Source organism: Lichenostomus cassidix, chromosome 13 (genome assembly GCF_008360975.1).
Source record: "Lichenostomus cassidix isolate B80296 chromosome 13, HeHo_3.0, whole genome shotgun sequence".
Taxonomy (NCBI): domain Eukaryota; kingdom Metazoa; phylum Chordata; class Aves; order Passeriformes; family Meliphagidae; genus Lichenostomus; species Lichenostomus cassidix.
The window spans coordinates 14,610,657-14,638,058 of record NC_139494.1 but is presented as its reverse complement, the minus strand read 5'-3'; the positions used below and the strand labels follow the sequence as shown (position 1 = coordinate 14,638,058).

Sequence of the window (27,402 nt, the reverse complement as noted above, 5' to 3'; positions counted from 1 at the left end):
CCAAGCAGATGCAGATGTTTTATTCCACAAGGTAGGACAGAAGTTATTTGATATATTCAAACACCAGCATGTTAGCACGATGTAAATTAGGCTGTGCTTTTGCAGCTATTCTTCATGAACTTCTTTCATTCCACACCAATCTTTGCTGTCAAGGACCAGGGAGTTCCTGGCAGTTTACACCTTGGGGAGATGAGTGTGAACCATCCACTCAGTATCACAGTAAAGGGGCTGGATTTGGGAAGTTGCTTTTGAAGAGCTGCAGTCTTGCACATTTTGCCCTTAGGTATTACAGTTATTTCAGCTCTCAGTGTCTTCTTTAACTTCTGTCCTCTCCCTTCCCTCCCAAACATGATTTTTCTTCTTTTTCCTGTTGCCATAAATTGTGGTTAACCTCTTTGCTTGAAGAGTTGTGGACTCAAACTGCTGTTGGATAGCACCAGGTGTCAGCATTGGTGGTTAAAAAGAGGAAAACCCACACCCAGCAGATAGAGAGTTAATAAAAACCATCCAAATCACACACAAACACACAAACCTAAAACAACTCAACCAAAAAAATACAGAGAGAAACCCCACACAAGCAACTAAATATGGTATTTTTTTAAGACCCCATGGGACAGAAAATGCACATGGCATTTAAGGTGTTGTAACAGTCATCTAGGAAAAATACGTGTTTGTTAAAACAGAAATTGGTGCCAAACTCCACATTTAAATATGTGAAAAATTTCAGAGCAAAACTGGGATACCCATGAAAAATTGTGAAATTTGAAATTTTCAGGGTGGGTTTAACCCTTTTCAACATGTTGAGGCCCTTTTATACCTGATAAAAATGTCTTAGATGTCATCTTAGATGTGGTTGAACCATCAGGAAACCTCTCTGTCCTCTGCCTGCACATGGCTCTAACCAAGTGCTCCAACAGCCACTTGTCTGGCTGAAGCTGGGGGAGAAGCATTTCACCCTCAGTGCCCCACGTGCCGTGTAGGAAAGTAGCTATTACCCCAAATATTGCAATCCCTGATAGTTTCTGAAATACATCTACTTATTGTCTCCTTTTTCTTGTGTTTTGCTTTTTTTCTCATAACTTATACCCAATTCCCAGCTTTCACTGGGATACTTTCCATAGGAGACTACAACTCATCAAATAAAAATATGTAGTTTGTGTGCTCAGCCAGTTCCAGCAGCAAACTTATATTTGTAAAAATGAAAGGCAAAGGGTTGCTGCCAGAAGTAACCATGAATTCATGTTGAAAGGTCACTTCTGATAGGGAAATATTTTTTCCAAATGTAGATCTCTGACTATTTTCACCACTCCAAAAAGAATGCTACCCAAAGTTCACATGCATGTTGTCCACAGCTACTAGAAATAATCATCACATTGCTGTTCCAAAAGAGAAAGTCTTCAGGTGGCACTCATACTGAAAAACAAAAACTTTTTTTTGACAGGTTTTTAATTTTGAGGTACTTTTTTCCCCCTTAAATCTTGCCTTGAACTATGCATGTCATTTATTTAAAAGGATGAGACTGAGACATGCCTCACCTATTTGCCTGAGATTGGATTTTCCCTGGGTGTTTCTGTCAGCTGTTATTGACAGAAGGACTCTCTGGGCTGATCAGGGACAGGAACAAAAACCTGCACCAGGTATCTTTTGTTCTAGGATGAAGAATTTAATTCAAATTTCCCAAAGACAAGGCCACGTCCTTTCTTCACCAAAACTGTTCATCCTTGCATCGCTTGCAAGTTCTGTTAAAAAGACAAATGAACCTCCTTTAAATTGGGGCCTAAGGGAAAGGATGGAAATGACCCCCCTCCCCTCTCCAATTTCCCCCATTAGACTTTTTTTCACAGATGTTCATGCTGATTAGAGCTGGGAAATAAGGGTATTTCTGTGGACCATGAATATTCATTTGTTTTTTGGCAATGAATTTCCTTCAGTTTCCCTGTAGTGTTTGGCTCCCTGTGAATGTTTGAACAAGTGAGTTTGCTGAAACAATCCCTTCTGAGAAAAACTCAGAGTGTGCCATGGAAAGCGAATTTTCCATGGTGTGTATGTCTTTGCCTGGACAAAAGGATGGAAAACTGTTTGTTGTTAAGATGTATGACTCAAACCCAGCAAAGACACAGGTGAGGTGATGACCTTGCTGAATGTATGCTGTAAATGGAGAATTTAAATTAAAAATTTGTGACAATCCACTCTGTAATTATCTGTCTGTAAGGATAAGGTGAGTCAGAAAAACTATTTGACAAATACTTTATTTTAACAGAATATTTGGAAAAAAATATCTCTTTGGAGAGTTACTGACTAGGAATAGTTTGCTGTGAATTATTTAATTATTTGCCCCACTGTAGTACTGATGCCCAGATCCAAAGAAACTGCTGGACTTGCTCCTTGAGGGGTCTCTGATGCTATGCCTAATTAGACCAAATGGATATGAGCAGAAATCTAGACAATTTATGGCAGAAAATCCCAGGGATTTTTTATTTTTCCTTTTAAAATTTTTAAAGTGTTATAAAACATTGAATGGAGATTACTGTACCTCCTACTGCTCGATCTTGTAATCCTGCAGTAAATGTGAGGATAGAAATTGCAGCTGAAGTGTAGGGAAGAGCCAGAATCCTGCACTGCAGTCCATGAGCAGCCAGGCCAGGCAGACTGCGTGCAGGAATTTGGCAGAATTCCCCCAGCTTCGATGGGAATCTGCATTTTCCTTTCAAATTCCACCGTTTGGGTCTTTGGGATCACCCAAAATTGTCGTTATTTTCCGTGCAGCAACTCAATACTTACCCAGCGTGTTCTGTGGAATAATGTACACAATTTTACAATAACTATGTAATTAACTCACTTTGCTACTCCCCTCTCCAGGGAAACTCATGCTTCTATTAATGCTATTAGGAAGGTCCTATGCACAGAACAAAGAAAGTGGTGCAGCAGATGAGTTAACATGATTTGATTTGCAGATGCTTTAAACACTTAGCAGGAGACAGCTACGGAAGCTAATTAAATCACTCTAAGGTGCACAGGATTATCTGCTTTGTAAGAAACAATTTCAGTGAATTATGGTCGCCCTTTAGCTGAGGGGAAGTAAAAAGCATATTTGTTTGGAATTAAATTTCCCACGCAAAGTGCCCATCAGGCCTCTCCTTCCCCCTATTTCTAAAATACTTTTGCAGCCAGTATTTCCTAGGAACCTGGATTTTCATTTTGTGAGCGTGGTGCCGCTTCCAACTTTCTTACGTAAAAATTTTCCTACTTAGCTATTGATTAGGATCTGCCTTTAAGCAGTGTCTGGAGTAAAAAATCGTGTTGGTACATTCACTACCTCTCAGATACTGCATCTTATTTAGTGTACCGGAATTCCCAGTTTAAAGTAATCACAAAATTTATGGAGAAACGGATAAAAAAGGTTGTAAAATATCGATTTGGGGAAAATAATAACACAACTCATCTATAATAAGAAGAAAAATGAAGCAATAATTCAGGTGTATTGAACGGGTTGCTGCTGGAAGTATTGATCCTGTGCTTTAGTGTGCAACATCGCACCTAACACTGCAATGAAAGAACAGCACTGCATTCCCCTGCTCATTATTTCCAGACACTATTGCCTTGTTACACAGGTCCCACAGAGCCTGGGCTGCCAGCAGGGAAAGAGAGGAACCGCCCAAATAACCACAAACCTGTAATATCTTAATGTCTCAGTAGCCCCCATAACAACATGCAGACATTGTGCTCCTCTTCAGGCAACCCTGTAGTCTGGCTTTGCGTGTTTTGCTCTTTGCTGTATCACACATTGCCCATGGTCTGGATTAATGGTGCCTCTGTGCTGCCTCTCTTGATAGCACAGAAATCAGAAATGGTGTCATTGAGGAAACATGCTTCCCTTAAATATTGACTTTCAGGATCCTCCTATAAAAATTCCCGATCTCGCTGCGGTGTTTCCTCACTGTGGCAATAAGCAAAAGTTGAAAAAAGGACAGCAAAGGTCAGTGGAATTTTAAAATAAGCGCCCCGACATTTCCACAGCATTAAACTCCATCATGCAACATTGCATTTCTGTTTATCTGCTGACATCTGCAAAGGTACCACACTTGATTGTTTGGCATAAATAATTTAGCAGCGAGGGTTTTATAATGAGCACAGATAAGATTTACCTATGTGAAAAAAAAGAAGTAATTAAGAAGAAATTGTGTGAGGTAAAAAAACGGTGCCCTCCTGTAAGAGGGCAACTTGTGAAAGCTAAGGTGCATCCTGCTCTGTGAGGAAGCTGCTCTGTATGTGCTGCAAACTTTCTGCATCCCTTGAGCATCATCTAGAAATAGGATCCAGACCAGATGAGCAAGTTCTGAACAGACCAGGCCTCCTGCAAATTTCAGCCAACATTGATCTGCAGGATTTGCACTGGATCCTCAGCATTGTTGGGCTAAAGGTTTGTCCTTTTTCCCCCTTTAATCCACACAGTGAGGAGGGCAGAGTGAACCAGACACTTCTGCTCAAGGAATGGGGGGGAAGGGAGGAAAAATGAAAGGAAGAAAATAATCTATGGCTGGTGCAGAGGCCAAAGGAAATTGCTTTCTGTAAACTGCAGGGCTCTGCAGGAAGAGTTGAACCATCGATAGGGAAGCAAGCAGAGGTTGCAGTGGCTGTGGTGTCTCTGCAGAGCTCTCCCTCCATCCCTGGGTGTTTTCCCTGGCCAAGGAGGGTGAGGGATGTGCTGTGGCCACAGCCCTGGCAGCTTTCAGATCCTTTCATTTGCATGCTCGCAGGTCTGCACTGGCTCAGGAAGCAGAAAACGTGCAATTGTTTTTGTAACCTAAATAACATTTCTAGTTTAGAAGCCCCGGGGGAAAAATCCTTGTCAAGCTGGCAGGCTGAGCTGGCATGATGATAAATGACTGAGGTGTGTGTTCTGACTCTGCGGGGACACGTGGGGTGAAGAAAACCCTCTTCTCCTCACTCTTTGCATCTCCAGGCAGGAAGGGACAATTGCAATCTGAGGACAGGCTGTTGCCTCTGGAAGGAGGTAGAACCAGGCCTTTCCATTCACTGGAGGAATTATTTTCTTGTGAATTGAGGTATTGGGGCAGCAGCGTCTTTTTAAGGTGCTGGCAATGCCTGTGGGGTTTTTCCACCTTTGGTGATTCCAGTCAGAGGACAGACAGAAAATGTGTGTCACATCTAACTCAGGAAACAACCATGGCATGGGCTGTCAGCAGAGCAGTTGAGCTGTTTCATCAGGTCACATACGTGATTTTAGAAAGCAGTTTGAGGTTTACAGTTATTGGCCAATGAAAGTTTTCTTACAGAAAAAAAATTTTACTAGGGATTTGTGTAATAAGGTCCAAAGCTGCGTGAAACTCATTACAGATATTTTCTCAAATTTGTGCAGTAATTCCCTAATAACTTTTGTCCCTTTAGATTTTGCAAATTCAGTAATTTGAATTTTTATGGAAGCTGGGTTTTCCCCCTGAAGTGCTACTTACCGTGCCACAATTTTTTTTCTCAAGGAAATTGATTTTTTCACATACACTCTCATAATGAAAATTTCTTTTGCACTAAAATTCATTTAAAATTACTCTCTTTTGTTTCCTATTTTTTCCATAAGATCTGCATATTTTAAACTATTTAAAGAAAACTGTTAAAAGCCCCATATTTACATACATTGCTACCTAATTTTCACTATATTTTTAAAAAGCTCTAAATCATTGGTATCATTTAGGTTCAAGACCATCCTTACATAGAAACAGACAAACAACTTGGTGGAAGTCAAGGAAACTCTTTAGGTTACTCAAGTGTTCTATTAAATTAGGAATGTAATTGTCAACCATTTCACACTTTCATGGAATTTTTCTAAGGTTCACAAGACAGTCCTTACTGTCCTTACCTTACCTTACAAGTCTTGACTGCCTGACTACAGCATTTAGTGGATTTTCCATCTTGTAATTTAATCTCCACCATCCCACTTCATAGCTGTGCTGACCAATGGGTTTGGTTGGACTTTGGTCACCTCCCTGTTCATCCTGAGCTGAGCTCCCTCCCTTCTCTGCTGGCAGCACTGGCAGGGTCCCTTGGTGCTGCTCTTACCAACTCCAGGGCATCTTCCATCTCCCCAAAAACCTCTCTTGGAGGGGAGAAAGGCTAGGGCAGGTATTAGCTTGTTAAATTGCTCAGAGCTTATTTAGGTAATGAATTACTCAGTGCTTTTCTTAGTACGCTGTACAGCTGCTTTTTTTTTTTAGTCATCTTTTTTGCATTTTGTACTTTGTTATTCTGATGACGCTGAAAGACAAAGAAACAAACTCCTCTCCCTAATTCGCTCCGAAGAACGTACCATCTCTTTCTATTTTCTTGTTAAAACCCAATTGTGTGCAATTTGTAGGAAATTGAAACCACATTTTTCACTTAACTTTCCAAAATTAAAATTTATGGGGGAAAAGAAGCAATAAAGCAGTTACAATCTGGTCATCTATTATTATCTGTGTGGTTGGAGTAGTTCCACATTTGAAGAAAGTGACACCAAAAGTTTATCAAGCTGGTATGTATCAGTAATTTCACTTCTCTTATTATTTCAAACCACAAGAACTGCTGAAGCTGGTATTTTGCACTTGGAAATTATCTTGGTGAAAAAGGACTTGGGTGATCTATAAAAACAAAGCTTTTCTTCTATCTGGGAAACACGGAGCAATATTCATCTTCCTTATTCATTTTAGAATATTGATGTTAAAATAAATTTAACAAATTGTGCTCCTTAAGCTGATTTAACAGAACTCCTTGTGAAAAAGCTTAATTTTTCTCTAGATCTACTTCTATGTATGTGTTTCCCATTATTCTCTTGCTTTTGCTTTTACATTTCCCCTCTACTCTGAGAACAATGGGAATGACAGTCCAACGCCAGGAGTCTCGACTGCTCCAGCTCTAGAATGTTAGTGGCACTTGCTTTAGTTTTCTCATTTTGCCTTTTTTGTCTCTGAATTAAAATCAAGCCAAATGATGGATGCCCATTACAATCAATTGTTTCAGACAAGCCACCAAAAGTATTGTAGGATTCATTTACATTTAATCAAATTACACTTTATTTGCAATTCAGGGAAATGAGAACTCTGCAGTAAATCAAATATTTCCTCTCCAAGGGCCCCATTCAGCAGAAAATATCCACAATCTTCCAAGCTGGTGCCTCAATGTATGTAGCAAATCTTCCAGCGGGAGGAGAGCTTGTGCCAACAAACCATCTATTGCAGTCTCTTTTCAACATTTTTCAGGGTTGTGGACACCTAAATATTTTCCAGTACAAATGCAAAGACCTTTGAACAATAATTTGTGTAGTGGCTTTAAACTGGCTGACAACAGACTTGCACCTCTCTTGGTTCCCCTTCATGAGCCACCAAGAGATATTTGCAGGACTTTTGGGGTCCTGGAGTTTTGTACACCACATTTTGGAAAATACTGCTTTTCCTCTGTGCAACCTGTTGTGAAATGGGAAATTAATGACAATCACTAAATGTCATTTTTTGGGGGGGATCTTCCATGTCTCCAAAAGCTTTCATGATAACTGGGAATAAATTAAGAATACAAATACCTTAAAAAAAGACTTCAAATAGAATAAATTCTGCTTGAAGGCAATAGTACAGGGATGGGCAGATACTAATTTTTGCTCATTAGTGCCTTTTGAAGTTGAAAAGCCTTATGTGCTTGGAATGAGAGGTTATCATTGACTCACAGCTCCTTTCCTCTGCAGTTCACTGCTGAAATCTTGTGCCCAACAGGTGACTCTTTTACCCTTGCCCAGCACAGCACAGAGCAACAAATTTTGAATTTTGTCCCTTGTGATTATTTATGGATTTAGTTCACGAAAAATTGACTGATTGAAGGATCTTGATGTCTCCTGATGCTTCCAGACAGTGCAAACTGCAGGTCCAGGCACTGGTGAACTGCAGTTTGTCTTCCAATGGCAAAAACCCTTTTTTTTTGAGTCTCAGGTTTCTTGTGTAAGTTTGAATCTGTTACTCAAAGTCAGAATTTTAATTGCGTTTAGAGTCCTGAAAGTTCATTTAGGTGCCTGCTGGGATTTTTAAATAGGCATAGGTACCTAAATTTTATGGTTTTGTGGCTGTTTGTTCCACAGCTCTAAAACTGAGAAATAATTCAGGACTGCTATAAATTACAAGGAATGTATGATGCCAACTAATGTGGAAAGAGTTCTTATACTAAGGCAAAAAACCACTGCATAGGTTCACAACAAAGAGTGCTACTTCATTCTTGCTGGTGGAAATACATCTTTGCTGGGTAAATACCCTGAAACTTAAGGTCCCCACAATCATAATCTAATTAGAATACAGAGCTAAAAAAATTCTGACTGAATCATGTAATGTTTTCTTTAATCCAGTGAGATTTGAAAGCCTAAAAAATAATAAATAATGATTTGCATGCTTAGTAGTTGGATGTCATAAAAGTCAACCCTGAGTACTTTTTCAAGAGTGCTTGAAACTAAATTCTGCCATCTGACTCTTACACCAGAGTTCAGTGGGTCAATTTAGCTGATGGTGAATGCTGCCTATAGAATAATGTGGTATTTCACAGTATAAAAAGCTTTAAACCAGAGTTGGATTAGTCCCACCTCTCCCTTTCCAATTATTTAATTTCAGAATATTTGAATGTTAACAAAAGGTGTTTTTTTCTAGTTTTGTTCTCGGTGCCCAGGAGATGGTGTATTTAGTTTCCTTTTATCTGTGTTTCAGTACTTCATGTTTTACTTTATACTTGTGATAAACTACTGAAATAGTAGTTTTTGAAGGGGACTCTGTTGTGCTGCTGGTGTGGGGGGAATTGCAGGAGGAAAGGGAACGAAAGGGAACAAAAGGAAATGACAGGTAGAGCAGGCGAATCCCATGGGAATTTCTTGCTTTTCTTTTGCTCATTCACTTTTGTTTTGTGCAAGAAGCAAAGTTGGGAAGAAAAAGGTGACATTGCATTTCCCTTTGCTGTTTAAAGAAAGCATCTACCAGTTTGCATGTCCTAAATTAAATCTCATTGCTGAGTCTCCCCCAGCTTTGGCTTTGGAGAGTGAGGATCCATCTGCTCCAGCAGGATGCACAGAACCTTGTCATTGTCCTTTTGTTACTCAATTTGCTACAACTGAGATTTATATTCAATAACTCCTTTTACCACTGAATGTGTGTCATGCTCAGATAGGGAAGAGACCACACAGAATGTAGAAATCAGAGCCAAAAGAGTGAGAAAACCCCACTGCTGGGCATCTCCTCTCTTGAGATGTCATCTCCTCTAAGGTGTGGTCAGCCCCCCCTGGCCATGGCCAGGCTCTGCAGGGATGGACACAGCTGCCCATGGGCATGCATGGGCTGGCCAGCATCAACACAGGGCTTGCAGTGCAAAACCAAAGTGATTTTCTCTGAAGCCCAAGATATTGGGCATTTTTGCAATCCCATCCCTTTCTTTCCCTGTGTCCTCCTTGCTGAGCAAAGGTGTCCTGACAGAGAGGATGGGCTTGGCACAGGGGTCAGGAGGTCATGTAGGAGGAAGGAAAACATCCCTGGAGCTGGGATAGACACACTGCCCAGGAGAGCAGGGAGCAGAGATACCCCGGGGCAGTGTGATGGAGCTGCTTTGGAGCAGCAGCATCAGTGCATCCTCTGTGCACACTGATTAACTCTGGCAGCCAGGTGCTCAATCCTTCACACACCCAGGCCCTCCCTGGGTTTGTCTGTTCAAGCTCACTCTTGCATGGTGCTGATGGACCCAGAAGTGTATTTATGTTATTGCTTACTGCCTGGAAAGCTGCAAATCAGTTCTTGATAAATATGCCACTTCCAGCAAGATTAATGCTAAATTCCTCCTTTTAGAGAGGCAATTTGCAAATTGCTAAATTAGATTTTAACATTTGAATACTCTTTTTTTTTCATGTCACACTTGCAGCACCTTTGTTTTTATCACCTGAGGATACTGTTTGTGTCGGTATTGAACTTTGAGGCATATTAATACAATACACATAGATTTTGGTGGCAATTTTTTTATGACAACAGTTCTTATGAAATCTACTAGAAAAAAAAATGTGCAGAATAATGTAATCCATTTCAGTGGGGTTTGCTTTTGTTTTGCATTGGATGGAAAGCAGGTATTTTTTTCATACAAGAGAAAACGACAATACTATGCTACTTGGAAGGTATTTTATTGATAAATTCAGAGCTGAGATCTGAATTTTCCTGTAGGCTGCCAACAATATCTAGAAAATTAGGAAATAAACAAGCACAAGTTGGTAAAGTTATCCACCATTACTTTATATCTTTCACTCTATTTACTATTCATTTCCCAATCTTTATTCTGTTTATTACATCTCTGTGTTAATTAGGGAAATTTTAATATTTCCAATTTAGGAAAAATTAATCCAATAACACTTAAAATACTTTCTAAAATTCTATTAAAATGAGGGTAGTTAATTTTGGTGAGCCCTGTCGGAGTGCAGAAAAGTTTCAGCTCCCTCAGAATAGTGTTAGTTGTGCACAGGGATGTGGTTACTGCTCTGGGCTGCCATCAACCAGCTCAGATATTTTGCTGTGTGTCCCAAACTCAGCAGTGACCACTGAGGAACCAAAGTTCATTCCTGCTGTAAATAAAATTTTGGGAATATTTCATAACAGGACAGTGATTTTCAGGCTGGTTCCTCACTTTCTTGCCTTTTACAGTTTCTTTTTAAAACATCAGCTTTGTAGGCAAATGGTTGCACCTCAGATGTTTTGATTTCCATACTCATCTTCACTGGCATACCAAGTATATTCTAGATGGCAAATTGTGAGGGTGGAAGAGAGGCAAGATGAGAAGGGAGGGATATAAGTAATTATTTTTGCTTCCTCTTCCCTTCTGTGAGGCTGCAGATTCCAGAGCAGCAATCTCTCTGTAGGCTGTTGGAGGGTACTGAACTCGTGTTTGGGGGCAGAGCTGCAGGGTTTGTTGATTCCTCTGCAATCGACTGGCAAGGTGATCTAATGCCCACAATTTAGCAGAATCCAGTTCAGCCCCAGAGCCCTCATTCTGCCAGGAGCAGCAGCCCTTGACTGTGTTCTCTCATCACCTCCAGCACTTCCCCTCCTCTGCCCAGCCTCAGGCAGGGAGGGACCTGGCAGAGCTGCACCGATGGTTTGCGGTGGGAAGATGGTTAACTGAGCTGTGCATTCAATTAGGATGAGTTTCTCAGTTAACAGGCACCCTGGGAAGAAATGAGTTACTTTCATTTCTGGGATTATGAGCACTTAATGGAGAAGACATATCAGGATTCTGCCTGTGTTGCATGAGATAACCCTAAAATGCAGCACGGATTTTCAACTTACTCGTGTAGCAAAAAAAAACCCAAAAACCACCTTGCCAGGTGAGAAGGAGAAATCGATGCTTGTGTGAGTTCTCTCACAGTCAGGCTCATGGAGCTAAATGTAAAGTGGCATTGCATGCAAAGTTGGATTTTGCTTTATGCTTTTCTTGAGGTCTATCCCTTTGCTTGTGACTTGCCTATTTAAAATTGTAATTCAAAAATGTTATTTAAATAATATTTATGATATGCTTTCTGTAAGACTTACAGTGTGAGCGGAATATCTGAAAAATGGATGGTTCTGACTAGAGCTGGAGGCTTGGCTATGTGATGTATAAATGCAGCAGACTAACTAAACTTCAGCCAGGGTCAGTATAGTTTCAGAAAATTTGCCAGAATGGTTCTGCTTTAAACTGGTTCACTATCTTGGACAAAGTGAATTTAAGATGAGTTTGTGCTGGACCTAAATGAATAATAAGCACATTCAGAAGAAGCAAGAGAAACATAAATGTTTCACACCAGTTTTGCACTGATGTTGCTGAGAAATGGGGAGGAGGTTTGTGGGGATAATGCTTTGGTTTTCAGACTTCCCTTTGTGTTGCAGCTTCCATGAAGAATCGGGGGTATCTTTTCTTGGGTATAATCAGTGCAGTAAAAAATAACCTAGAAAATTTCTTTGCCCCTTCTAATAGGAAAAAAAGAGAGGATATTTTGCTTCTAGTAATGTATGGATCAGGATCATTGCAGTTACTTCAGTGGGAGGAAGGAAATGAATTAGAATTATTCTTCTGAGCCCACTGTACCTTTGGTAGATGGTTCATGCCATATTACTCCTTGCTTGTTTACTGACCTCCTCAGCAACTCACCTTGGTTAATGAATTAGTTTCAGTTAAATTACTTTCACATTTGGATAATTTTATTTTTACCAGCACCCAGAACTCCATTTGATTAAATTAAATCAAGCATGTAGTCAATCACCTTTCTGCCAAAAAAAAAAAAAAAAAAAGACAAAAGAATAAGAAAAGTCATTGCTGTGGTTTTCCATAATTTCTAAGTTACCTAGGAAAGCAACTCAGGGGGTGTTTAGTTTGGTCCTGGGGTTGGGCTGGTTGGTGCATGCAAGGCAAAAGCAATACTGCATCTTTAAACAAGCTTGGAAAAGATTTCTTTAACTATTGAGCCTAACTCTGAGATCTCCCCTGCTGTGAGCCATAAGTTGCTTGTAGGCTTGTTCTAGAGAGTAATAAGTATTGTTGTTTAGCAATTGTGTTGTTGAAATTCAGCTCCACTATGTCTGACAGTATTTATCTAAAATACTTTCCCTGGTGCGTGCTCAAGTTCCAGTAAACCGTGTCTTATTGTGCGACCTTTTCATTTTCCAGTGAAAAGGGATCAGCTCGTCAGATAAAAGCTACAAGCTGAAGTACAGGAAAAATGCGTGCTCAGAAAATCCGAGCATGATTGAAAACAAGATGTGTTAAATCAATGCAGTTTATCGCCTGCCTATTCCTGGCAATTGCTGTTCTAAGCTCATTCTGAGCACACACTAGATGATAAAAGTGTAGTGTCACAGTGCTCACTGGGGTGTGAGGGCAGGGAAACATGTTTATCAGACAGGCTGTTATGATTTTTTTTTTATTTTTTATTTTTTTACCCTTGATAAGAGTTATTGGCAAAATTTTTGCAGAAAAAAAAACTCCAAACCTTGAACAATTGTGGAAGCAGGTGATATATCTGCTGCTGAAATCAGGGACTACTGAAAGCTCTCAAATTATGCATTTCTATTTAAATGTTACAAACTAGGAAAGAACAAACTCAACTGTTTTGATGTTAAGCAATTTGCTGCATCATCAAGGGTATTGCCAAAGTGGTCCTTTTGCTTTTGGGTGAGTAGCCTTACTGCAATTTCATGTAGACAAATCAAAGCTAATATTAAGAAATAAAGGTGTTTGGAAACTATTGTTTTCTCAAGGGATTTAAATTTAGTTATGGAGAGGGATTAAAGACCTAAATTAAACCTCACAGCAGGTCAGCCCCTTCCAAGAGCACCACACCTATCATATTCATTACAGCTAGGCATAATTCATCTCATTTTTATGATTCAGCTCTACTTGTATTTTCCTGTGAATCTCATTTTCAGAGATTTTGGATGTGGTAGCTGGTGTTTTTCCAATTTTCTCTCTTGAAGATTCCTTTTTGCTCTGACCATAGTGCTCTTGCATATCAGAATTCTACAATTCTGAGAAACAGCCAAATTTAGGCTAAGATACTTCTGATAGGAATTCACACAGGATACTGAGTTTTTCATTTATGCATCCCCTGGTAGTAATTATTTTGTTTTAATAATGTGAAGAGATGATGAGAAATAACAAGGTTAAAAGTGAGAAAGGCACTTACTCAAAAGGAAATATTTCTGCATACTAACATATTTCAACAGTGGTTTTCAATACTGTCTACCCCAATGGAGTTTGTGAAGGGTGAAAAAAGAAAAAAGTTCCTGTGTGTTATCCAGAATTATCCCTATGACAATTTTAAAGGTGTCTGCATGTGCATTGTGGAATTTGAGAAGTGCATGCAGAGGAAAAAATGTTGAAAATATGCAGAATACAGAATGAAAGAAAAGGTTACTTGAGGTGACAGTTTAGCATCTCCCACACTCTGTATGGTACATCTCTGCATCTGTCTCTGAGCCAAGAGTTTAAAAATAAATGCAGTGTCTTTATTTTTAAAGCATTTTAAAGTAGGTCTAAATATAGATCTTATAACTAACCTTATGCTCCTATATAATAATAATATGCACCTATTATTTTAAATCTTGGCTTGGATGCATTTCCATGGTTGTGTGTACGTGTGCATTTATTTATTTATTTATTTAAATGAAGGATCAAGCCATTGAGAACCAGCCATTTTCAGTAAATTTTTTGCTGCATGCTGACATACACTGCCAAAATGTGTCTGAAAAAACTGGAAAATATTCAGACGTAAATGCTCTTTTCCCCTTTTTATAATCACTGCCAAAGATGCATCAATTAACCTGGAGAGCCAGACAAAGTAACCAACAGGCATTCATTTCCTTCTGGCCCTCCCTATGCACACCCCCAGTGAATTCCACCAGCCTGTTGTGAAATTGGGATGTTTAAATTCCAGTGCCTGAAACTGGACTCTTTCAGACTCCCTTAAGGCCAAATCTTCCCCATTAGACAAGAGATCAGCACAGTCAGAGGAAGAAGAAACTGTGAAGCTCACAAATTGTTTGATTTTTTTTCCCCAAGCCACATTGCATGTTGCTAAGAGTGAACATTCAGAGTTGATGTGTTTGGAGAAACCAACACCTGATTCTTGCTAGGCAGATCTCATAATTGCATCCTGTAACTTTCATAAAATACTGGGGCTCAAGACATGCATTCCTTACATCTCCAACACTTCAATCTCTGGCTGCAGAGAGTGGGCTGGGTGGGAAGGGAATAATCCTCTGCTTCTTAGTTGCTGGGAAAACATTGTTTTCAGGACGAAAATACCACACTGTCTATCACATTTGTAATAACACTAATGGACACAGTGGAGCTGCCTCAAACACTGGCCTGTTGCATCTTTAGCTCAGGTAAAGAGCAGCTACTGGGGAAACTCAGGAGATGTCTGTGTTAGGTTCATCATTTGACTCAGCCCTGCATTTTCCTCCTTGTTGACATGTACAAGTGGTGTCTGTTGGGGAATTATGTGGCAATAAAATATAGGAATTACAATTTGAATACCCTTATTTCTAATTAAGAAAAAAAAAAAGACATAATGTCGCGGTTTGGTTTTAAAAATGGAAATTCAGTGCACAGGAGCATGTTTAAGTCCTAAAACCAGAAAAACAAGGAAATTCTGGGTTAGCACTGGAAGGGCCTTACTAGCCCAGACCTTTCTGTGCAGACTCTTGCCTTCCCACCCACTTCCATTTTCCACTGCTTGTGGGAATAAACACTGCAGGGAAAGTCAGCGGAAAGAAAACTTTAGAAAAAGCAAGACAAACTCACAATAACAACAAAAACCAACAGCTCAAATACTTGCATGTTTTCATTTAAGGAGCTTTAATTAGCAAAGGAAAACTCTTTGCAGGGAGATTTGCAAAACAGACTTTTTCTCATTTGACGAGGGGGTTTTGAAGTGGGTTTTTTTCTCTGTCTTTGTAGAGCAGGCAGAAAGAGGCCACTGTGCATAAGGGTTGGTGGGTTTCGTGTCAAAATGTTGCTTTGTAACTCCATCCATTAGCACTGCTGGCATTTTAGTACCTGGAATTCAACATTATTATGGTCTATCCTGTCCTACTCCCATCTTCTGGAGTCAATGTTGTATTTTGTTAGGGTTAGGGGCTTTCAGCAGAAGTCTTTTGTGGCTGTGAGGTGTTGAGACACAGAGTCACCTGTTATTTATATTCTGATGAAGTTTCTCTCATCTGACAGGAAAAAAACCCAAAACAAGTGTGTTGGAGACCCCAAAGCCCCACTTCTTTGACACTGTAGCTCAAGACTTGTCACCAGCTGTCTGATTTTGTTTTGGTGCTAAATTTTCAAACTAAATTTGTGAACAAACAGGGGAAGAGTCTAAAGAATCTTCTTCCATTCTGCTGATGCAGCAACTCCCTGGTGCACCACAGCACCAAACACACTGGGGGTATTTAATTCCCACTACAGCCTTTCCCTGAGTGTTTCCCTTAAAACAATCAAGATGTCTCATCTGAGTCAGGGATGGTCAGGCCTGTAGACCTGAAGGAAATTTTTTTGTAGCCTTCAGCCTTTTTATTTTGGTTGTTTGAGCTCTCAGAGTCTCTTCCCTCTCCTTTCAGCCTTTTCCACTGGAAAAGCATATGGGAAGTTCATAGGTCTAAGTGCTGCTTTCTCATTGGTTTTGGGTCAAACAGAATGAAAAAGAAACAAGGACTGAAAAATAAAAGGAGTAAATGAAACCATGAATGCATGGGAAACAAATTAACTGGATATGTTTTACATTCTGAAATATTTCCATAATGCTTCTATGTAGTGTGTGTTTGTTTTTCTTTGAATAATAATGTTAAAATGTGTCTAATTCAATTACTCTCTGCATTTGCTGAATGAGTTTTCCTTGGTGAAGATCTCTCCTACACTACCCCAAGCTACGAATTCCATATGATATTTGAACAGGTCCTTTTAATTGCTGATATTAAGTGTCGATCATTCTGCTGTAAGTTGGCAGCATGGCCAGAGAAACAAATTCCTCTCTCAGATACATCAGACAGTCATTCAATTAACAAGCAAAGCTTTATTGACACAGTAGGAATTCATTATGGGAAATATTAAAAAAAGCCCTCCACTGACTAGTTTGAAAAAAAAAAGACTTTTAAAGATGGTGGATTATCTGCATGTGGTTATTAAAATTATTTGTGCAGAATTTGAAATTATGGTTATGATGGAAACATTTTTTCTCAGAGGCATAAGCAGCATTTTTGTTGAAAAATAAGTTGGACTTTGAAAAGATGAATGTAATGTACACATCCTTATTTCCACAGACATTGTGCATTTTCGTGATTAAAAGCCTTAGATTTTATGAGTTATGGCTTTAGACTTGCAGCATAAAGAGCTTCATGGCTTATTCTGTTAGAGTCTAATTTGAAAGAAAGTTCTTCCTCAAGGGTTTAAGAAGTAATTCATAAAATGGTAAGAATAATAAATATTGTGCCTTAACTCATACACTAGGATAGATAGACAGATTTTGTACACCTGGGTGTAATTTTAGTTAATTCACACAAGAGACAGGCTGAAAGTTTATTGTTTGGAAGGAGAAAAATGGCTTAAATCTTGTATTTGCAAAAATGATTATATTAGCTTAAATGAAAATGCTACTCTATTAATGGCTTCAATAAGCTCTGCATTTGGAAAAGTATTTTAATAAAAAGTTACCTGAAGTTTACTGCAACTTAAAATATGTAAGTGAGGGAAAAGTACTTACCTTGATTTATATGTCTTTTGGAGGTGTAATTATTGGCTTTTTACTCACCTATGTAAAACAATGTACTTTTGTAAATGGATTTCTGGCCACTTTACTCCTATTTTTTTTTTCTTCCACATAAAAAATAAGCACTGTCAATCAAAGAATTTTAAGGTTTATTTCCTCTTTAGAAATGATTGATAGCCTTTTAGATTTACAAGTTGACAAGTTAAAGGGTTCTATTGGTATAATTATGTACTAAATTCACAGTCTTTCAATTTAAATGTCCTTTTAAAACCACAAGATTATCATACCTGTATTTTGAAAAGTGGGCCAGTCAGTTTGGGTTGGTATACAAATTGCTTCCATTAGCCTTGGGACCTATTTGAATTTAGTACAGTTTTTTAAAGTTACTAGTACTTTCCATAGTACTTTTAAAATATAAGGTAATGGGAATGCATTTTAAGTACCACATGTGTTAGCTTGTTTTTAATGTATGGATGTCAAGAACACAAATAGAGAGTTGGTATTTCTGATTGATTCTTTTTTTCTAATCATGGAAAGAAAACGATTATTTGAATTATTGTGGATGGACTTCAACAGCAGAGACCAGTAACACATACTGGGGCAGAGGAAAACCTTGCAGGGAGCTGCAGTCTGACCTTGCAGCAGCTCTTCTGCACTGCTTGGAGATGAGAATAACCCCTTTTTGTGGAGTTTTTCAGCTCCTGACACACAAGTGCTCTGGCTTTAATGCTGGAGGTGGAGTTAAATGTATGAACAGATCTCTTTCTTTGGAGATGATTAATTACACTGGACTTGGGTTGTAAATGAACAAAACATGGAGGGCTGATATTGTCCAATCTGTGGTCAGATGTTCAGGCAACAAAATATTTCTCTTTCTTTAATTTTTATTTATTTATTTCTTTATTTATTTTTAAATCTAAGATTGAAAGGTTGAAAGGTTACAGACCTATGACTGGTATTTGACAATGGCAGTTTAGGACCCAACCCTGCAGATTGCTCTTGCAGCCTTTCCCCACTACTACAGTAAAGCTGAAGCTATTTGAGGCAGAAAGTTTTCCCTATCTCTCACGGTATGCTTGATGCCTTGTGAGATTGGACCATAAAATTAACATTTTTTTTTCGGCCATTTAGTTCAGAAAATACTCAGAGGAAATACTCTGTGGATTTCAAATGTGTTGAACGTGTAGGAAGATATGAGAAAATGACTGCTAACTCTGGGGGGATTTCAGAACTGGCCTCCATTTATAATATTGCAGAATTTAGTAACTACTTTCCCAAAGGATCTTAAGGGAAAGTGGCCATAAACTAGACTGAATTAGAGGAGAAATACATTTGACAGAACCATGCTAAAATCTTCGAACATATTTGCAAAAGAGATGCAAATTTGAACTGTAGGGGTTTGGGTTTTTTTTTTTTAAATTTCTCAAGGAACAGCTAGTTTTGATAATAAATACAAATAGCAGTAAATTAATTTATTTGAAGAAGGTTTAAACTAAGCAGCCTTGTAAGTAAACTCAGAGGTAATGAACCCAGGGGGTTGGAAAGAAAGGTACTGTGATATTTTCTACAAAACTACACAACTGAGAGGTCAGCATGGGCCAGGATGTGAAAGGAAATGTGGAAAAAAAAGCCCAACTGTCCCAAATCAGAAAGGGCCCAAGCAGGGGAAAAGCCTTCTTCTCACTCCTTCCATATAATGACCTGAATATAAATAAAAGATCACATTCAGATATTCCTGATGAAAGGAAATGCCTGAAAAAACCCCAAACAAACAGGGAGACCAGAGGGATGTCATGACCTCTGGGGCAATAAAAAGCTCAGAAAGTAAAACCCTGAAGGATTTCTTGTCTGGTGTTACCATAATACTGTAAGAGCAATTTCAGGATGTGGTCTGAAGATTCTTTTCTGATGTTAGAGGGGTGTTGAAGTCCTGATGGACCATGTGCCTGTCCAGCCTGTCCCCAGCAGCCCCACATTTGTATTTCACCCATTTTTCATGGAGAGCTCTGGATCTCCAGCACCATCTTCCTCTGCCCCAGTTTGCAGCAGCATTGCTGTATTTGCTAATGGAGATGGGATGTACCAAAGGTCCAGGAGGAGATAAAAATCTGACCTTTGGGTTGCCAGGTGGACAATCTGCTGCAGAAATGTGGCTTGAAAATAACAATAATTTAATAATTTAAAGGGATTGTTTCGTGGGCTTGTTTTGGATTGCCAATTAATTAAAAACAAGCCAGGGATTAGATATTGGTTTCATGATAATATGAAGATCTTTAATATTAGGAGTATGGAATAATGTTCACTTAAAACATGGAAATATGGACAGGTTATGCCACGTTGAGGCTGGGAGATGGAGTTTGATGCTAAATCTCTTTGCAATGCTAAAATATCATTGTTCTAGCCACATAAAGTTCATACAGGTGTGTGATACATTCATAAATTTGTTAGCAAACCTCATGCAAGAAATATTTATTTGCTATTAATCAGCTAACACAAGATAAGAAAAACTTTTAAGTGACTCGAAGATAAAATTTTCTTTTTTTCCTCAAAAAAAGAAAAAAAAAGGCTGACAATATAAAAATCCACATTGGAATTGTTTTTTCTCCCCTCTATTTAACTCAAAAATTTCGAACAAAATTGCTGTGGAAAATTTCCACATCTCTATTGGCATGGGAGAGTCAAGATGTGCTGTTGTTTAGAGATGCTCGAGAATACTTGACTGTTCCAGTTCACCAAAGCACTTAGGAAATTCTAAGCACATGTTGAAGTCTCACTAACATCTGAGTTTTAAAGTGATCATATGACTGGAAATATAGCTGGAAGGTCAGTCAGTGCAGTCCCCTGTAATTATAGGCAATCATATAAAAAACATAATATGCTGAAATTTGCTTTGCTGAAAGCAAATGGGTTTAAGTATGTGCTTACAGATAAGCATGTGCTTAAAGGCTTGACACAATCAGAGCTTCCATTAATGCAGACAGACCAGCATTTTCATGAAGATTAAAGTGTTCCACTTTCACCATTTCTCACCTCCATTTTATCGGACAAGGACTAGGGAAAGATGAACTAAAAACATTGATGGTTTTTGTTATTTTTTTAATTATTAAGTCTCTTGGATCGGTTTAGTGCTGATTGGAGCCTGAGCTGCTGAAGTCAGTGTCGATGAGTAAAAAATAAAACTTCTGCCAAGACAAATGCCTGTATTTCACAACAAAATTATTTGTGAACCTTGCACATGGAGCAGATTTAATGTATGATCCAGTCTGGAACAAGAAAGGTTCTGGAATAGTTATTACTTTTGTCTTCCAATCACCTTCCTCATAATATGCAAGCAGTAAAAACCCAACATGAAACATGGGGTGTGAGGTATTTATCAAATTGATTTCATTGTGGCTTTCAGAGACAATAATTTCTTCCTGTTTGGAAGATCTGTGCAACATCCCCAAATCTTCCAGCAGCTTTGCTGGGGGAGCTGAGATGGGAAGGTTTACATTGAAGTCAAAGGACCAACTTCAAGTAGTGTTTGAACCAAGATTTCACAGTCAGTGCTGAGCTAAAAAAGGGGATTTTGCCATGGCCCTGCCATGGTCTCTCAGTGCCTTTGCTCATTGTCACCTGAGCCATTTCTGTGCCTTTGTCACATCACGCTGTTGTTTGTTGTTGTTTCAGCTCTGAATGAACCCACCATTGACTATGGTTTCCAAAGGTTACAGAAGGTTATCCCCCGGCACCCTGGTGACCCCGAACGCTTGCCAAAGGTCAGCACAAAGTTTATTGTTTTATTAAATATGGGAAAGATGGTTACTGCATGGTTTTGTCTGAAATTGCAAGACGCTGTAAATGGAATGGTACTGGTTTGGTACCCAACCCAGATAACCTGAAACAGAGGCATGGCCAAGGAGGCCAAATCTGCAACTCCTCTGGAGTCTTAGGAGACTTGTGTTGTCTTCTCAGTCACAGCTAACTCCAACAGCTCTTGCCTTTCTTAAACACAAATCTTTCTCTGTGTTTTAAAATACTCAACAATGAACATCTTTTCTGGTTAACATTTTGGGACCTGAGCAGTGCTTTCATATGAGAATGATGCTTTTTGGCTTTGGTGTCAGTAGCACTTGCCAGCAGAATTTTGAGAACTTCACCATTGATAAAATCAAGTTAATTGGATGTGTGTCTATTGCTGCTGCATCATGTAGGGGTTTAGTATAATAATGGTTATATACTGATTTATTTCAGGATTGCTGATATAATTAGAGCATTGTGTAGTGAAGTCATGTTTTTACCCACGAAAATCAGTGAGGTTTTTTTGTTGCTTTTTGTCAAGCAAAAGCTGGGGGAGAAACAGCATCTTTCAGGTAGACTTCTTGTACTGGGAAAACACTGGCATTGCACTCAGATCAGAATTTGCAGTGAGTTTTGGAGCATGCTTGAGAAGGAGGGTGGGATTTAAGTGGTGCTGGTGTCCACAGGAGCTCTGAGCAATAGTGGTGAGCTGGAGTCACTGTCTGTGGCCAGCTGCCACCATGTGTTTTATCTGCTGTAGCATTGTGCTGCTACTGAGTGAGACAGGGAATCAGAACACTCCCTATGGAAAAGAAAATGTGGATTTGCAGACCTGAGACGCAGATAAATGAATTGTTCAGTGAATGTAGATCCAGTATAGCCTTTGAGACTGGGAAATACTTATGACCTTTCTTCTGTAGCTCCCTGAGCTGTCCACAGGCTTTCATTAGGGATTGTTGGAGGTTTTGATTTGTTATATTTCTAAAGTGTTTGAAAGGTGGGAAGATTTCCTGAACACTACAACTTAATTTGTTTAATTCCTTGAAAGAAATAAAATTCAGTACATGTTTTTTACAGGCTTGTTCAGTCTTTTATCTATGCCTACAAAAGCTGCAGGCTGTGGTTTTGGGGTCACTGATGTGTTGTCCTTCCCTCTTACCACCAGAGAAACATGCTGTCCTGGAGAGTTACATTTACCATTGGCTCTGTTCACTCTCTGCAAGCTGTCCCTTTCCCTAACATTTGGACAGACTTGCAGCAGGACACAGCTTTCATGGCTTGTCAGATTTCACTCCAGAGGTGCAACTCATTCCAAAGAAAGAGAGCATCCTCCTGTAAGGCTTTTTTTTCATCTCTATCCTGCCTCTGCTGCCAAATGTGTTTCTGGAGAAAAATAGTTTATCAGAAAAGAGAAAACCAGCCTTCACTATGCAGCAGGCATTTGCAAGGCCTAAAAGAAATGCTGCAAAACTCTGAACCTGATATTGCCTCTGACAGATAGATGGCCATGGATTTCATTTAAATAGGAGATTCAAATAAAATAATACTTGGGCAATTCCAAACTGGGTAATGTGGCCAGGGGTTGTGGTGCATCAGCAACTTCCACAGGAATTAGGCTCCTTTTTGACACCTGGGGCACTGAGGGAGTCCCCAGCAATCCCCCTTTGTGCTGGTGTGGGAATGGGGAGATGCAGCCTCCAGGCTGAGCATCCTCCTCTTTCCCACTTAGAGTGAGAATGGAACCACACATTTGTGCTGCCATAAGCAGTCAGAAGAAAGCTTCTCCTAGCTTCATCTCCTGACTCTAACATTTAGCAGGTATAAGGTGTGAGAGTGAGGGTGGGCACTGAGCCATCTGTCCCCTCAGCCATGTCTTCTTTTGAGCTTGTTTTTCAGATCTTTAAATCAAGGGAAATTGTGGTTATGTATGCAGAGGTAAGTAAGATGTGATGGCCTATAAAGAGAGGTTACTTCTTAAGGGTTGGACAAACTCAGTGAAGAAACTGGTAACGCTGCAAGCTTAGAGGGAAACAGGATGAAGAGAGGACCTTTTACTTTTTGTCTTTGGGTAATTCCTTCTGTGCAAGCTTGAAGGTTGGACCTCAAGTTCAAGTCTCATTAATATGCCATGCACAGAGGCTGAATGCAGCAGGGGTTGGCACATGTCGACTTCTGAATTTGAGGCACTGATGGTTCAATTCCCAGCATCTCTTGCTGGCTCCAGGATCAGAATCAAGGACGCTGTGAGTCTCTGTGCTGGTGAGCACTGCACAGTGCTCTTCCCCATGTCATTAAACCAGGAAGGGTTTTGGCACAATTCCACTGCAGACAATTCTCAGTGGCTACTTAGAGGAGTGTGGGAAGCCATATGGCTTCCACAGTGGAACAGAGAGGGCAAATGTACAAAAGAAACAGCAGAGGAGAGCAGTACTCAGAGCTTTCAAAGTCCTTCCCTCCATTTTCCCCTGTTGTCCTGACAGTGCATCAGCACTTTCTGTTCATTAAAAGCTTGTGTCTTTGCACTGAATAAAGAAAACAAATCATATTTCTCTAATTGCTGCTAGGGTTTGTGGGCATTATTCCATTGAAACATTACTGATGAATTAGAGATCTGTCCAGAGGTAGAAGTGGTTATAATTTTTGTGTTCATAAGTTCATGCTGCCCTTCCCATGGACCATCAAGAGCATTCTACTCTGTGACTTATCCCTGCAGTCAAGGAGAATTGCTGAGGCCATCGAGTGAGTGTTAGCACATGCTCTGACCTCCAGAGCCAAGGAGTTAACAGCATTTCTAAAACCATTGAGGCTGTTTGAGAAGTTTGATCTTCACAAGTTTAGAACCAGTTATTTTCAGAAGTGCTCGTTATTTATGCTAGGGATGAATTTTTTTGAAATGTTCCAACTATCTGCTGGAAGTAGGCAAAGAAAAAACGAAGAATTTAAGAAATAATTTCTCCTTCCCAGCAGCTGAACTCCGGTGGAGAATGTCCTCCCACATTGAGGAGAATGGGAGCACCTGGGAACTAGGATCTTTGGACTGCTAGATTGACAGCTGATGTGCTTAAAGTAGAAATGCAATATATAATTTCTGGAGAAAAGAGTGGGAGCTGCTGTTGGCAGCTGAGCTGTGGAGCCAGCCTGAGCCAGAATGCTGTTCCCTTGTCCAGAGCAGGTCAGGGAAGGCAGCCAGGGCAGGGATGTCACCAGGAGATGTGCATGTCAGTACAGACACCCCCACAGCCACAAGCAGCAGAGGAGACACGAGAGGTTGGTGGGATTAGCACCCCAAGCTTGGAGTGAGATCAAGTGCCAGGAGTGTGCTGGGCAGCGCAGTCTTTCCTTTCTGACACAGACAGGAGGCAGATCAGAGGAAACAAGAGATCTCTGGGGAGAAGAGGAAAGGAACACTGTGATGCTGAGGTTGAGAAATGGTGTCATGGTCCTGCAGGAGCAGTCTGTAGAGAGCCTGTGTGGAGCTGGGAACAGTCCTGCACGTGTGTGTGCCCCATTTCCATCCCGTGTGTTTGCACACATGCACACAAATGCACACGTGTTGTTGGCTCTTCTGTGCATAAACTGCAGTGGAGATCACTGAAGAGTTCAGATCACAACAACATGTTGAGTCTATTAAAGTTCATTCATGTAAGTACCCTACAATCCTTAAAATAAATCCCTGGCAGACACGTTGCAATTCTGCAATTTTGTTAAAACTCCGCAGCAATAGCTGTAAAACAGCTTCAACTGTGAGCTAGATTTGAAACACATCCATCCTAAATGATTTAATAACAACGATTCCTCTTTATATGCAATTTCCTAGATTTTATTTGCCATTTTCACCACTCCTACAACTCATCACTTGTATTTAGATTAAGCAGAAGATTGTTCACTCTGTGTTTGAGAAGCAAGTCATTGCATCAACCCCCTCTGTGATCTGACGTCCTCTCCCTCCCAGCCTGTTCCTTCAGTGCTCTCCACGAGACCCCTTATCCCTCCTGAAAGGGACCTTTACTTCTGGTTTCTCTTCATGTAGATGAAAGTGGAGCTTCTCTCTCTAGTGCACAGGGGCCTCCCTGCTGAGCTGAGAGCACAGGTAACCAGAATCCTCCTTCTCTTCAGCTCCTTTTCTCTGGTCAGTCATTAAACCCCCCAAGACATAGCCCACCTCCTCGTTTAGGACACTAATAGAAGACATGTGCTTATTAGGAATCAGTGGCTGGCAAAAGCAGTTGTCTTTTTCCATATGAAATCCCACAGATCTGCCCTTTATCCATCGTGACATGGGTATTGTTTATATTGCAAATAAAGGTTGTCTCTAAACGTGGGTGGTTGGCCCAGGCTTGCTAGCAGAGGTTAAAATAGCAATGAAGACAATGCAGCTCAGGTTTGCTGCTTCAGACTGACCCAATGGAAATTCCAGAAAGGATTGCCATCTGCTAACTCAACATATACAGTATTTTAACCCAAGTTAGTCATTTTCAGCTAAGAAAACACTTTTTTTTTTTCCCACCCAGTGTAGCAAGAGAGTCGTTAGAGAACTTTAATTCAAAGTGTGGGCAGGAAGGGGGAACATGTGAGGAGGAACTACTGGAGTTCATCTGTACAGCAAGGAGGACATGGGATGTGCTTGGCGGTTTCTACATTCTACTGTAAAAATTAGACATGTGAGACCAGAGTAAAGGTTGATATTGCACCCTCAACAGTTGGGGTTTGCTAAATTTTCTAACAATTTGAGCACTCGGCTGAGGAGCTTGTTTATGTTTCTGGGGTCTGATATTTTCTTTATCCTATAGAAAATATTCAAGAGAGAGCATCAAAGCTTTTGAGACGTGAGGTAACTATGAAAGTATCATCCTTATGGAGTGATGGATGTCAGAGGGAAGTCTGGGAATATGCAGAGAGTCTGAAAGGAGAGAGCAAAGGGACAGAGGCACTGCTCACTGAAGGGCAGAGCCAGCACAGGGCTGGCAAGGAGCCCTTTCCTTTCTGAAGGTCAGCAGTCTGCACACACATTTCAGTGAGCGTTCTTTATAACTGGGTCAGCATTTACTCAGCAAATGATTAGAGCAGATGGTGTAATTTAGAATCTATGACAAAACTTTTAATAGATCAGGGCTAACATGATGACAAGGAGCTCTGCGCCATTCTCCACTCCAGATCTCTGCTTTGCCTTGGGGTAAAAATCATGCCTGGGATTGGATTTTCTAGTCTGCACATTCCATCTGAGAGCCTCAAACCACTTGTTTGAGCACCCTGTAGGAGGGATCCCCACATTTCTCTATTCCTGTGTCCTCATCCTTATTGGTTTTAAATACATCAATTAACTGAGGATGGCAGGAAGACACCAAACAGGTAAACACTGTGCCTTCGAGGAGCAGGTTTTGAAGGAAAAAGCCACAGTTTGAAGAAAGTAACAAAGGCTGCATTTGTGTATTTTGCTCCATGGAGCTGAAAATATCTAGTAAATTGATCCCGTGGGAGTAATAAATACACATTACTTTATCTTGTACTTCATGTCCTATACCCCTGAGCCTTGATAGAACAACACCACTTAATAGACTTAAAAAAAGAGTAATTACAGTCATTGGTTGTGTGATATTTCAGCCCTTCCAGCCCTGCCTGACCTTCTAATTTAGCTCACCGTGTCTAACTAATGCATTTATATTCATCTTTTATGAAGCATGTGTAGTACAAAATTGACTTTGCAGCCTTTAGCAAGCTGTCTTACCAGGTTTAGGATCTGGTTAGTACAGCGTACAGTATAGCATATGTACATTTACAGCAGAATTTTGCATGCATATGGTTCTGATCATCTATTACTTTTTATCCTTTTGGAAATAAAATGAAAAATATTTTTTTTCCATTTCATCCTCCCCTCCCCTTTCTTAAAGCTTTTATTCATTGCGGCATTATTTACAGCTAAACATGCAGGCAGGAAGATGCAAGCATTTTTAAAATGATTACCACTAATGTTTCTACTTGTCAGAAGTGCTTAAATTTTCCTGCACTTTGTCTAAAAACTTAGCACTTTTACCTTTTAAGAATTACAAATTTCTAAGATCTCACCAAGCTGATTTACAAACACAGCTGACAGTTTATGATGAATGATGTTGCACAATGTACAATATGTTTCTCTGTCATTTCTATGCATGTATATATTAAGAAGAAGATTAAGAAGAGAGAGAACCCCCCTCTGAAAGAAACCCTTGAGTTAGAGAGTGCACACACAAATCTCTCTCCTGTGTTTCCTCATAACTTCCCGCTCACTTCACTCATCCAGTGGAGCACAATTGTTCTCTGTGCATTTTCTCCCACCATATGGTATCCTCATTACCATACACTAAGGG

The 27,402-nt window shown here is 39.9% G+C and overlaps 1 protein-coding gene across 10 annotated transcripts in view; it reads left to right on the top strand.

Annotated features, from left to right (window-relative positions):
* EBF1 (EBF transcription factor 1) overlaps positions 1-27,402 on the top strand; it is a 265,638-nt gene that overhangs the window by 213,561 nt on the left and 24,675 nt on the right. For all 10 annotated transcript variants that reach the window (XM_085073848.1, XM_085073843.1, XM_085073842.1 and 7 more), the window contains exon 11: positions 20,948-21,036. In XM_085073848.1, coding sequence (XP_084929974.1) covers positions 20,948-21,036 — 89 coding nt within the window. The remainder of the gene's footprint in view (positions 1-20,947; positions 21,037-27,402) is intronic.